Raw genomic sequence first — 9,418 nt, 5'->3', positions numbered from 1 at the left:
TGACCCTTGGGCAACAAGCGGAGTCCCGAGTGCGGCCTGAAAGGCTGAAGCCAAAGCGGCGCTTCTGTCTGTTTCGCTTTCGCACCGATCCCCGATCGAGACCGAGGAAACTGTTGGGAACTGAACCGGATCTCTCCGACGCCAAGCGATTCCTTTGCAAGGCCCGGCGATAGACAGGGCTGGAAGGCTGTGACACAGGACCACAGAACAACGGCGCGCCCCTCCCGATCCCTCCTGCAAAGAAAGGGGGGGAGAAAGGGGGCTTCGCCGCTGCAGGCTAAGGGCGTTAGGAATGGCCTCCGCCTCTCCACCAGAGCTAGAGACGTGGGTCGGGCGGGGACGCGAGCTGCCAAGGGAACGCGACTCGGCGTTGGCCTCACCGAGGGAATTGCGGTCGTTGAGAGACCCGGAGAAGGTAGCCCGTTCCCTGGAAGAGTGGGAGGGAGGGAGGAGGTGCCGATCCGCCGGCTCTCGCGGGACTGCGGATAAGCAAAGTGGGCATGGAAGGCGCTACCTGGACGACCGAAGGGGTCTTGTTCCCTGGAACCACCCCAGTGCAGCTTGGAGCGACGAGGCGGTGATTCCTTCCAGAGCGACGAGGCGGTGGCCTGAGAGCAATGGAGGCCTAACGGCGACGGTGGCCTGAGAAGCGGGGATCCCTTTCCTTTCCTTCCCGCCCCCGTTCCCCCACGCCTCTCCCCTCCCAGACCCAGGAACTTTGCTAACATTTCGCCGCTGGCTCCTCCTACGCCGTGCCCAGCCGATGGCCCAGCCTGTGCGCCTTTAAGGCTGGAGCGCCCGAGTGGGCTTGGTTGCGACTGTACGGGTTCGCCAACGGCGAGAGGCGCAGAAGACCCGACGGGCGCCCCCCCCCCCGCGCCACAACAGAGGCGGCCCAGAAGGGGGATGGGCGGGGGCATTGTGCCACTCTGAAGGCCTAGGCCGGGGTCGAGGGCCGCTTAGCACCATCCAGGGCTAACACGCCTGGTTTCTTGAGGCCCGAGGGCAGCCTCGGAATGACCCGCAGGGGGTGCTGAATCCTCGCCCGGCCCGCTCTGGGGCTTGGGACCTGTCCTTCCCCCTTCCCTCCCTCCCTCCCCCGGCAATGATATCCGCGAAGGAAGGGAAGGCTGTTCCCGCGCTGCCGCAGCCGGGCGCAGCAGAAGAGAGGCGCCGGAGCCCCCTGGACCACCTCCCTCTCCCTGCCAATTCCAGCAAACCTCTCACCCCCTTCAGCATCGAAGACATTCTCAGCAAACCTTCCGGGCACAAAGCCCCTGCCGCCCGCCTGCTGGAAAAGGTTGCCGGCTCGGCTGGAACCCCGCGGAACGGTGTGCCCGCTCCCGACTCTCCGCTCTGCGCCCTGGAAGAGCTGGCTAGCAAGACGTTCAAGGGGCTGGAACTCAACGTGCTTCAGGCGGCCGAAGGTAAGGGCGGTTGACCACGGGAAGGGGGGCGGGAAGAGCCGGAGGAGGCCAGGCCGCTAGTTCCGCTCCCTGCGGAACCCGGGGGTCGCTTGCTTGCAAAGGGGCTGAGGGCCTGAAGGAAGCAGGGCTGCTTCCACCTTGCACTGCCCTGGAATAGCCCATCGGGGCAGCGCTCGGTGTGGAGAAGAAGCGTGGGGTGCTCGCCCGTCGCCCCACTAGTGATTTGTAGCCGCAGAATTTCTCCCATGTCCCGATCCACAAAAACAGCCCGGGTGGCGCCTTCATTCCTGCTCTAAGCCCAGTAGGTAGTCAGATTTCCTCAGGCCGCTGTTCGGACCTGCTCGTTCGGCTGAAACTCAGGAGCTCTGCCTGCTCCGACGGTATTCCGCTCCAGACTTCCCAGCGGAGCTCCGCCGCCGGCGGGCGGGCAGGGAGTTCCTGCCGGACCGTTTTCTCCGCTTCCGCTGGGCGACCAGAAACAGACAGGTTAAGGTCCAGTCTCAGCGGGAGTAGCCGGTAATCCAAGCCGCCGAGCTCGGATGCAAGTCCCGCTATGTATTAAAGCTGGCCTCCCATGCTCCTCACCGCCACCCCCTTTCCGACCCTCCGCCTGGCGTCTTCAAGGACCCGAATTCTTTGTTCCCACATCCAGGGAGCATGATCCTGCCCGGCCTCAGCTTGGAGGCCTAGAGATCCACGCCCAGCTCAAATCCGCTCGGGATCAACCGGTCCTTCCCACTCAGTGGGAAACTTTTAGCCAGAATCTGCATCCACAGCTTATAATCTTTTTATTCCCCAAAACAATTTTCCACCTGAATCTCAGTTTTAAAATGTTTACTTAAATTGTCTATCCTGACTGTAATTTAAAAAAAAAAACACACCTGAAGTTGATTTCATTTAAAATCATCATCGCAATTATTTCAATAATAAATTATATTTGGTATTTTAATTTAATAATAACTAATATTTCAGAACTTGCCGACATACAATTTAAGGTAATAAAACAAAATAATTAACAAGAGCAGCGGTGCTCAGAAATTTGTTTGGGCAGTCAAATTGAGAGATTTCTCCCTGCAAAATCTCCTTCCCAAAATAAGGATGAAATTGCAGACAACTGTGAGCTAGATGAGAGATTACTGAAGCGTAACTATAATTATAATCATAATAATATATTATATACAAGTACAATTATAGATATTTTTATTACATTTTTTGCACCAATGAAGTTAACTACAAATGTTTATTATGGTCTTATTTTATTATATATTAAAATATAATACACAAACACATCTAATCTTAAGAATTTATTACACATCATTAAATTATATTCACCTTATATTATTTATCTTAAATTGTTTCCTCTTTTTCTACCGGAACTTTTTAGCCATTTCAAGAAACCCTTATTTCCGTACTAAACCAAGGAATATTTTGCACCCCTCTTCTCTGCTCTGCTTTTATAATTAGTTAGCCTTTGGCTATTTTTTTCAAAAGTGCAAATGGAAAAATGTCTCCCAAATTAATTCCTGTGCTCAGTTTTGTTTTTGTTTTTTGTTGAAAAGGGGGCAGGCAAGGTCAGCTGATTTGCGCTTCTTTTCTTCAGTCAATCAAATCAGTTGATTGCTTTAACTTCAAGCTTATTGTAAAGATCTTTGTTTTTTCATTAGGCGCTACTGAAATGCAGTCTTGGAAGGTGTTTCTGCATTTATTTTACCTAGAAATGGCTAGAAACTAGAAGGCACCAAAGAAACTTCTATTAGCTGGAGAATCTAACATTTCAGACATGGGTCAGGAGGTTGAGAAAAATTCGGCAGGAGAGACCAGCCCTTTGAGTCCTTTATATTCAGAGCAAGTGCGGGATTCGCAAAACAAGGAAATCTGAGCGAGCAAATTGCTGGTGGTCGGTCTGAATCCTGCTTTGAGATTTTGGAGAGCGTTTTTTCATATTCTAGAATCAATTTCTCTAGGAACTCTTAACACATCCAGGACAGGCTTAACCCCAGCCGACCCCTAACCCCGCACTCCGGGCCAACCCCCCTTTTTCTGCCCCTCCCGGCTGGAGGATCGGGTTCCCAGGGACCGGGACAAAAACATTTGCCCGGTTAGCAGGCGGAGGGACAGTGCCAAGGTGGGAAGCCTGGGACGGCTTTGATCCTTCCGCCTGAAAGGTGAGAGAGATTAGTGGGTAGATTCAAGGGATTCTCCCCAGGTCCGCTTCCGAAGGGGCTGCTGCCTTCTAAGGAACGCCTGTGCCTGCCCAGGGTTTTCACCCGAGGCCTTCCGAGGAAGGGGAGGCTACAATTAAAACATGATTTTCAGGGAGGCTGAGAGCCTCTCCGCCTTCCTCCCCAAATCAAAGACAATTGGTGGGGATTAACCTTCCGTCTCGGGCCTCAGTTTGGCTCCAAATGTTCTGATCCAGACCGCTCCGGCCTCGCAATATCGGAGGAGATGGGCCGAAGGGGCCTTTCCTGCGCTCCCGAAAAGAGGTTTCGTTTTGAAACAGGAAAGAATTGTAGTCTTCGGTGGGGTGCTTTGCAAACGGGAGCGGGCTCCGGAGGGGGGCACGAGGGACCTCCTTTCCGTTTCTCCTGACGCCCGAAGGCCTCCACACCAGGAGCACAGGAATTGTAGCAGTGCTGTGACGGTGCTTTTTCCTTCCTGCCCAGGTGCCCCCCCCCCGCCCACAGTTACATACACGAGGGGGACTTTCGCTCCGGGAGGCGATGCCCGCAGGCGCCCAGGGGCTTGGACAGAGGGGGGGGAGGAGGAGGAGGGGGGGGAGGAGGAGAGGCAGCTGGTCTGGGCACTCCAACGCCCTTCTGAGTCCCTGCTCGGCTTGCCTTGGCTCTGGCGCGGCCGAGAGCGCGGGCAGACCAAGCCCCGGCTCAGAAGGTTGACCAGCCAGCCGGCCAAGTAAGCTGACCCAACAGCGGCTTCTTCTTGCTTTTCATGCAGGCCGGGACCAGCTCGGCAACTTCGGGCCGCGCCCTCCGTCCAAAAAGCGGCGCAAGTCGCGCACGGCCTTCACCAACCACCAGATCTACGAGTTGGAGAAGCGCTTCCTGTACCAGAAGTATCTCTCTCCCGCCGACCGAGACCACATCGCGGCGCAGCTGGGCCTGAGCAACGCGCAGGTGATCACCTGGTTCCAGAACCGTCGCGCCAAACTGAAGCGAGACCTGGAGGAGATGAAGGCCGACGTGGAGTCGCTAAAGAAGTTGCCCCCCGCCGCCCTGAAGAAGCTGGCCAGCATGCCCGAGCTGGAGCCCCCGGGCGTCTCCGAAACTGCCCGAGGCCGCGGGGGCAACCTCTCCCGCACGTCGCCGCCACCCTCACCCAGCGCCTCACGCCACACCACGGACCCTTTCTCCGACAGCGAGGAAGAGGAGGAAGAGATCGACGTGGGAGACTGAGGGCCGGTGAGGGGGACATACGGGAGGGACAATTGCCCCCTTCAGCTGCTGCCTTCCCCCTTCTTGCCTCTGGATAGCAAGGCCGCTTGAGGAGGAGTATAGGACTGGCCTACAAGACCCTGCTTCCCCCGGACTGCATCTGTCTCTCCTGGATTCCCGCAGCCACCCACCGACCCACCGCCATGCACCGCACCTTAAGCGCTCCTCCCATTCCTGATCCGCAATTCCGCATGTGCTGGACGACCGCCAGGCTTCTCCCGCTCTCCTCCCCGCCCCTTCTTTTCAGTGGAGGGGAAGTTTTGGTGCAATTTTTAAAAGTTTAATTTTATTGTTGTTGTTATTTTTCCAGTGCCCCATTGTCCCTATGGCCTCGGCTATTTTATCTGTGAGTTCGTGTCCTTCCTTGGGTGAGGCGCCACCGGGGCACTTGAGAAACAGGAGAGCGGGTGACATGGAGCCGCTCGCCTCCTTTCGGAGCCGTGGTGGGGCTCTTGAGAGATCCGAAGTCGGCATCGCTGGGCCTGCAACCCGGCCTACCCAGCCCTCCAGGAATTGATGGCAACCCGGCCTTCTGCCCCTCCGCCGCTGCCCCTCCCCCATTTTTAGGTCGCGCGTGCGTGTACATATTTGGAATAAAAGGACATACTTGATACCAAACTCGCTGCCAGCATTTGTGTGCCGACGGGGAAGTCGGGGGAGGGGGGAGCCGAAAAACTAAAGTTGAGGTGCTGCAAGAGTCGAAGAAATGGCGGAGGCCAGAACCACGCCGTTGGGGAGTGGCCGGGGGATCGGGGCCCGACCCTTTCTTGGTGTCGGTAGAAGAAAGGTTTGGAATCTCGTCTGGCTCAGCCGGACGGGGTCAAAGCTCTCGGGGAGAAGGTCTCGGGGATCTCTGAGATCTCAGGGTTGGCCTGGATCCCGGCTGGGGGTTTGCAGGCAGAAAGCAGTTCCGAACTGAAGCAGCCTCGCAGGAAGCCAAGCGATCGGGGCGGGAGGGCTCCCTAATGAAGAAAAATGGAGCCGAGGCCCCGAAAGAAGCTGAGCGGGCGGGGCTCCTCTCCCGCTCCTCCCCGCCGCGCCTTCACCCAGAACAATTCAATTAGCCGCCGGGAGCCGGCTCTGCCATCTGCTCTGCCGGTGAAAGAGAGCAACCCTGCCCCACCGAGGGACGGAGAAGGCAGGGAGCGACGACCCAAATTGCTGGTGGAGTTCCCCAGGAGAGGCGGGGTCGTGAACTAGACACTCGGCAACCTGAGATGCCACAAGCCGGGAGCCAGGCAGCCTCTACCCCGGAACGCGCGATCCTGCTCCGCGAAGGCAAGCCCCAAAGGTCCGCCGGTCCGCCCCACGTGTCCCCCTCCGCGACCCGATCGCCAGGGACCCCGCTTGGCTTCGGGACCGGCGACGTTTGCCGCGGGGAGGCCGGACGGGACGGGCTTCCGGCCATCAGGGCTAGACTGCGGGAGGCGAGGGGGGGGGAGCTGCGGCATCCGCGCTTGCGACCTGGCTGGCAGAAGGGCTGCACTGGAAGCCCCACTCGCCCGTTTCCCAAGGAGGATTGCCAGAGGGGGTCGGCTGCAATCGAAAGGAATGCCTGGAGGGGAGGGCTAGAGGAAAGCCGCAGCTGACTCAGAACCCAGCCAACGCCCGCAGGCAGCTCCCCGGTTCTCGTCGTCCGAAAGCAGGAGGCCCAGCGTCGCGGAGAATCCCCCGGCAAGAGCAGCGGAGGGTTGTCCTTCCTAGACAACCCTCCGCCAGAAGGACGAGGGCAGGCGGGGGGCGGCTTCCAAACGCCGGATTTCCCGAACGGAGCTCCTCTAGTCCTGGGAGAGGGAAGACCGCGGCGGAACAAAGCGAGGCCGGACGACGACCAAGAGAACTGGCGAGGGTGGGTGGGTGAGGGGCTTCCCTTCATCCGGAAGGCCCGGCCCAACGGCTCGCTTCGCCTGTCCAGGCAATCCACCATCTCAGAGGGATTGCAAGGCAAGCAGGCAGGCAAAGTCGTTTGCTCAGTCTGGATCACGGAAATATGGAAATAGCAAAGCTGAATATTCTGAACTAATTCGAGTTGTACGGCCAAGGGAAGCGCCCGGTTTCTCTACCCAGAACCGCCGGGAGAGAAGCTGCACAAGCCAGACACAAAGGGAGGCCCGGGCCGGGCTCTTCCTCGACGTTCAGCCCCGGGTCCTCAGGCCAGAAGGCTTCTTCCTGCTGCGAAATGGGGGCGGTGGGGCTTGTGGAGCGGGCTCGAGGCCCTCGGATGCTTATGGCTGCCCCAGAAGAAGGGCGAGGCAGAGCAGCGGGGAAAGGCCACCTGGCAAAAACCAGAGGAGCTCAAGGGGGCAAGAGGGGAGGGGGAAGCCTTTAGGCGTCTCTTTGTTCCACAATGGTTTTGCCCACAGTAGAAACAAAATGTTCCTCCTTGTGGTCTCCCTGCAGGTAAAGGACGTTCATTGGACAGGAATGAGTCTGGCACAGATGTACATAGGCATCTGTCCAGGTGCCCTTCCTTTTCCTTAAGGAGGCAGCCTGTCTGAATCAAGGATGCAAAAGGCGTGTGTGTGTGTGTGGGGGGTGTTGGTACAGCCTTCTTGTGGAACTGCTGGAATGTGGAATGGCAGGACAGTGGTGGGTCTTCAGGCAGCTCATGGACCCTCTGAATCCCCCCCCTTTTTCCTGCTAGCCTAAGGGCCTGGCAACAGCCTGGCCACATCCCATTATCTCCTTATTCAGTTGTCTTAACAATGAGCTAAATGTGCTAAAATATTGTTTCTCCTCTGGCAAGTCCTTAGTTGGCTAACAAAGGCACAAAGCAAAAGCAGGCTAGAAAAAACTAAATGCTTAAACTAGAATGGGTTCCTGTGTCCTTCTGCAACGAGGAGATGGATTTTCACAAATTCTCCAAGGGCCAAGCATAATTCCTAGGGAGTGTGGATGTTCCCTGACCTGGACACCTCACAGGGACAGGAAAATGGGTCTTGGACAGCCTTGGCGGGGGGGGGGGCTCCCTTCTCAATTTGGATCCCTCAGACAGTGAGGCCCTAAGTCACAGGGGAGGGGGTTGACTTTAAAGTTTTCTATGCAGAGTTAGCCTGGTTAACCAGCTAAGAGAAGCATTTTGCATGACTCGCAACTTCTGGTTGGAGGGCATGAGGACTTCTGCTGAATCAAATGAGTTTAGGAAGGGCTGCACTGCAGCCTGGTGAAAGTGGGCAAAAGCAGTCCTTTCCTCAGCTGCTGATCCGAGTGGCTACAGAGGAGGATGTGCCCAAATTCCAGGCCTTCTTTCAAGAAGGAGTCTGCCCTACCAGGACCCCCTTTATTTGCCTCTGAAATGAAGGCCACCTGTTTCTCTACATCCACGATGAAATTTCATTGGGCATTCCAAGGAATTAACTCTTTCACTGGACGGGAGTGCCATTCCAAAACTCTGGGGACCTCTGCCAGTTGATACAGATGTTGAAGAGCACTGGGAGCAGATGTGTCCCGAGGGGGACGGGGTGCCAAAAAGGAGCCTGTCCCCCCAGGATGCTACCTGGACTAAGCCTAGCATTAAGGGCTGCTGAGATGTCTGCACAGCAAGGTTCCCAGGTGACCAGAATGCCCTCAGCAATGGCATCCCAAATAGGAGGAAAGCCCTACAAAAACAAGAGGTCCCCAGATGGGCACCCCAGGAAGGCAGCTACATTTTGCCTGATGCATGATCCTTAATATGGCCCAGCAAGGGAGATGGGACTGAGAAGGAGTCACCCTGAAGGAGGGGGGATTGTTGCAGGGAGAGAGCCACGTTAGCCTGAGATGGCCAAGGAAGGAAGGAAGAGGGTACCTTTTCCAAGGGCTACATTTTGTCAAGAGGCTTTGCGTTTGGGCAGCCACAGCATTTCTGTTGTGGCCTGACCATTGTCTCCCCAGTCCAGGCCCAGCTCATGGCTATCTGGAGGGGCCCTTGGCAGCCCTTGAGGGATGCTTCCTTGAGGCTGTGATAAGCGTCCTCGATGGAGGACCCGGATTGGCTGAAGTTCCACCAAGTCTGGTCTGGTCACATGACTGATACTAATCCCTTTGTATCAGCTTAAGCAGGTGGTGGAGGAAAATACTGGAAAAAAATCAAACTATTTGGTCGGGGCGAAAAAATAAGTGCTTGGTTTAATAGACTGGAAACCTTTTATGGATTTTTTACTAAAAGAAGAGCAAAGTGAAATGATCATTCAATGACTGAAAAATATGAGAATTGAATAAAGGGCTGAAGGAGTTTTTGGAACAGTTGAGGAGGAGGGGAGATGGTGGGTTTGTTAATGTTTTTTGAAAAGAATGTCAGAAGTCTACCTCAGCCTTTTAAAATATCTTTTTCGTTTTTCTTGCACTATCATTTTTCTTTATTTTTTCCTTCGCTATTCTGTTCATGAGATTTGTTTTTACCTATGAAAAAAACTTCAATAACTTTTTTTTTAAAAAAGGAATGAACTGGACAAATCTTGAACTAAATACAATAAGAACAGGCAAGTAAATAGAGTTGGAAGGGGCCTCTTCTAATCCAATCCCCTGCTCAAGCAGGAAACAAGTGGCTGTCCGATCTCT

General features: G+C 55.5%; 1 protein-coding gene across 1 annotated transcript; it reads left to right on the top strand.

Moving 5' to 3' along the window:
- The first annotated feature begins 1,105 nt into the window (after positions 1-1,105).
- On the top strand, positions 1,106-4,840 carry LBX2 (ladybird homeobox 2). Its single transcript, XM_070949126.1, has 2 exons — positions 1,106-1,427; positions 4,383-4,840. Exons 1-2 carry the CDS (start codon positions 1,106-1,108, stop codon positions 4,838-4,840), a joined length of 780 nt encoding a protein of 259 aa, XP_070805227.1.
- Positions 4,841-9,418: the final 4,578 nt, after the last annotated feature.

Source organism: Pituophis catenifer, unplaced genomic scaffold (assembly GCF_029215685.1).
Source record: "Pituophis catenifer annectens isolate HBS135680 unplaced genomic scaffold, rPitCat1.0.hap2 SCAF_8, whole genome shotgun sequence".
Taxonomy (NCBI): Eukaryota; Metazoa; Chordata; class Lepidosauria; order Squamata; family Colubridae; genus Pituophis; species Pituophis catenifer.
The sequence above is the reverse complement of the archived record's forward strand: the minus strand, read 5'-3'. Positions and strand labels throughout refer to the sequence as shown.

Bases quoted from the DNA above. Each gene is read 5' to 3' on its own strand.
- LBX2 (XM_070949126.1), top strand. From the start codon at position 1,106: ATGATATCCGCGAAGGAAGGGAAGGCTGTTCCCGCGCTGCCGCAGCCG. The intron at 1,428-4,382 runs GTAAGGGCGGTT...CTTTTCATGCAG, and splicing joins CGTGCTTCAGGCGGCCGAAG to GCCGGGACCAGCTCGGCAAC.